This window comes from Austrofundulus limnaeus, unplaced genomic scaffold, assembly GCF_001266775.1.
Source record: "Austrofundulus limnaeus strain Quisiro unplaced genomic scaffold, Austrofundulus_limnaeus-1.0 Scaffold1254, whole genome shotgun sequence".
NCBI lineage: Eukaryota > Metazoa > Chordata > Actinopteri > Cyprinodontiformes > Rivulidae > Austrofundulus > Austrofundulus limnaeus.
In genome coordinates, this window is record NW_013953656.1 from 17,416 (window position 1) to 18,700 (window position 1,285).

The 1,285-nt window shown below is 34.5% G+C and overlaps 1 protein-coding gene across 1 annotated transcript in view; it reads left to right on the top strand.

Annotated features, from left to right (window-relative positions):
- Window positions 1-806: 806 nt before the first annotated feature.
- LOC106534721 (integrin beta-5) overlaps window positions 807-1,285 on the top strand; it is a gene marked incomplete at its 5' end in the record, with an annotated part of 2,529 nt that continues 2,050 nt past the window's right edge. The window contains 1 exon segment of the mRNA XM_014031454.1: window positions 807-973. Within this exon segment, the coding sequence (XP_013886908.1) occupies window positions 807-973 (167 nt within the window).

Genomic DNA, 1,285 nt, shown 5'->3' on the forward strand with positions numbered 1-1,285 from the left:
TCCTTTGTCTGAAGTACTTTTTGTTGTTTTTAACTGAAAATGAATAAAGAATTTAAAAAAATTGTCCAAGATTAACCTTCAGGGTGGATATAGCTCGCTAGCAGCCTCGCACCGAGGACCTATCCACGTCATCATTTACCCAGAATGCTTTGTGTGCAAATAAAATGGCTCCGTCCGTGTTAAATATATTTTTAAACTTCTAGTTTAAAAATGATAAAAACTAAACAGCCTACAGTATTTTTACAGTCTTTATTTTACAGTTAAAATACATGTTTATTATATAAAGTCTAATGTTACAACTAATCATGGATCCCTTTAAGACAGAACAGATTGGTCGTTTAAAAACAACAAACATCTCTGTGTTTTTGGTTTCATGAAACACTTGTTCTGTTAGTTAATTTTAACATAAAGTAATAGTAAATCAGTTTATTAGTTATGACACTTGGTCAAAGCGTTCGCTCTTCACACTAAATATTTCACTAGATGGAGCTCCAACTCTAATGAACAACTCTGGTGATTGAATTGTGATGAGTGTGAAAACAGGAAGTTCTGGAGCACAAGTGACTAAACTATATAAAATGCAAACATTTTGTTCTGAGATTTCATACAAACTACTGGGCTGAGTTTGAATCAACCTGCTGAGTAGGTAACTTTTTTAATTCTTAATGGAATCTAACTGGTTTTAAAGCCTTAAGATTTGGTGGAAAATTACACTCTTTAAGTTGTGCTCAAGTCTTATAAAGTTTAAAAAATAAAACTGTGCATAATGTATAACCCGTTGTATAATGTTTCCCCTCCTGGCGCAGAGTGTGGTGGGAAACCAGAAGCCGTCATGGTTCTGTCTGCTGTGGTTGGCAGCATTTTGCTGGTTGGAGTGGTTCTGCTCATTGCTTGGAAACTGATCATCACCGTACATGATCGCAGGGAGTTTTCTCGCTTCCAGAGTGCCCGCTCACGAGCACGATATCAGATGGTAAGAAACACWTTATTTTACATGCTTTTTTCCAGTAAGTGAATTAGAAGCAATTTGATTAAAATTTTTATACAKTTCCAGTTCACAGCGAAAGTTTTTTTCTAGGAACTCTGCAAAACAGAAAAAAAAAAAACACTTCCAAGTCAGAAATCCAATTCATATCTGGATTCAATTTCAGTCAGTTGAAATCCTGTTATAATACAATAAATTCAGTATGAAACACCAGTTAGTAAAAGTTACTTACAGCGGGTAAAATAAGTATTGAACACGTCACCATTTTTCTCAGTAAATATATTACTAGAGGTGCTAATG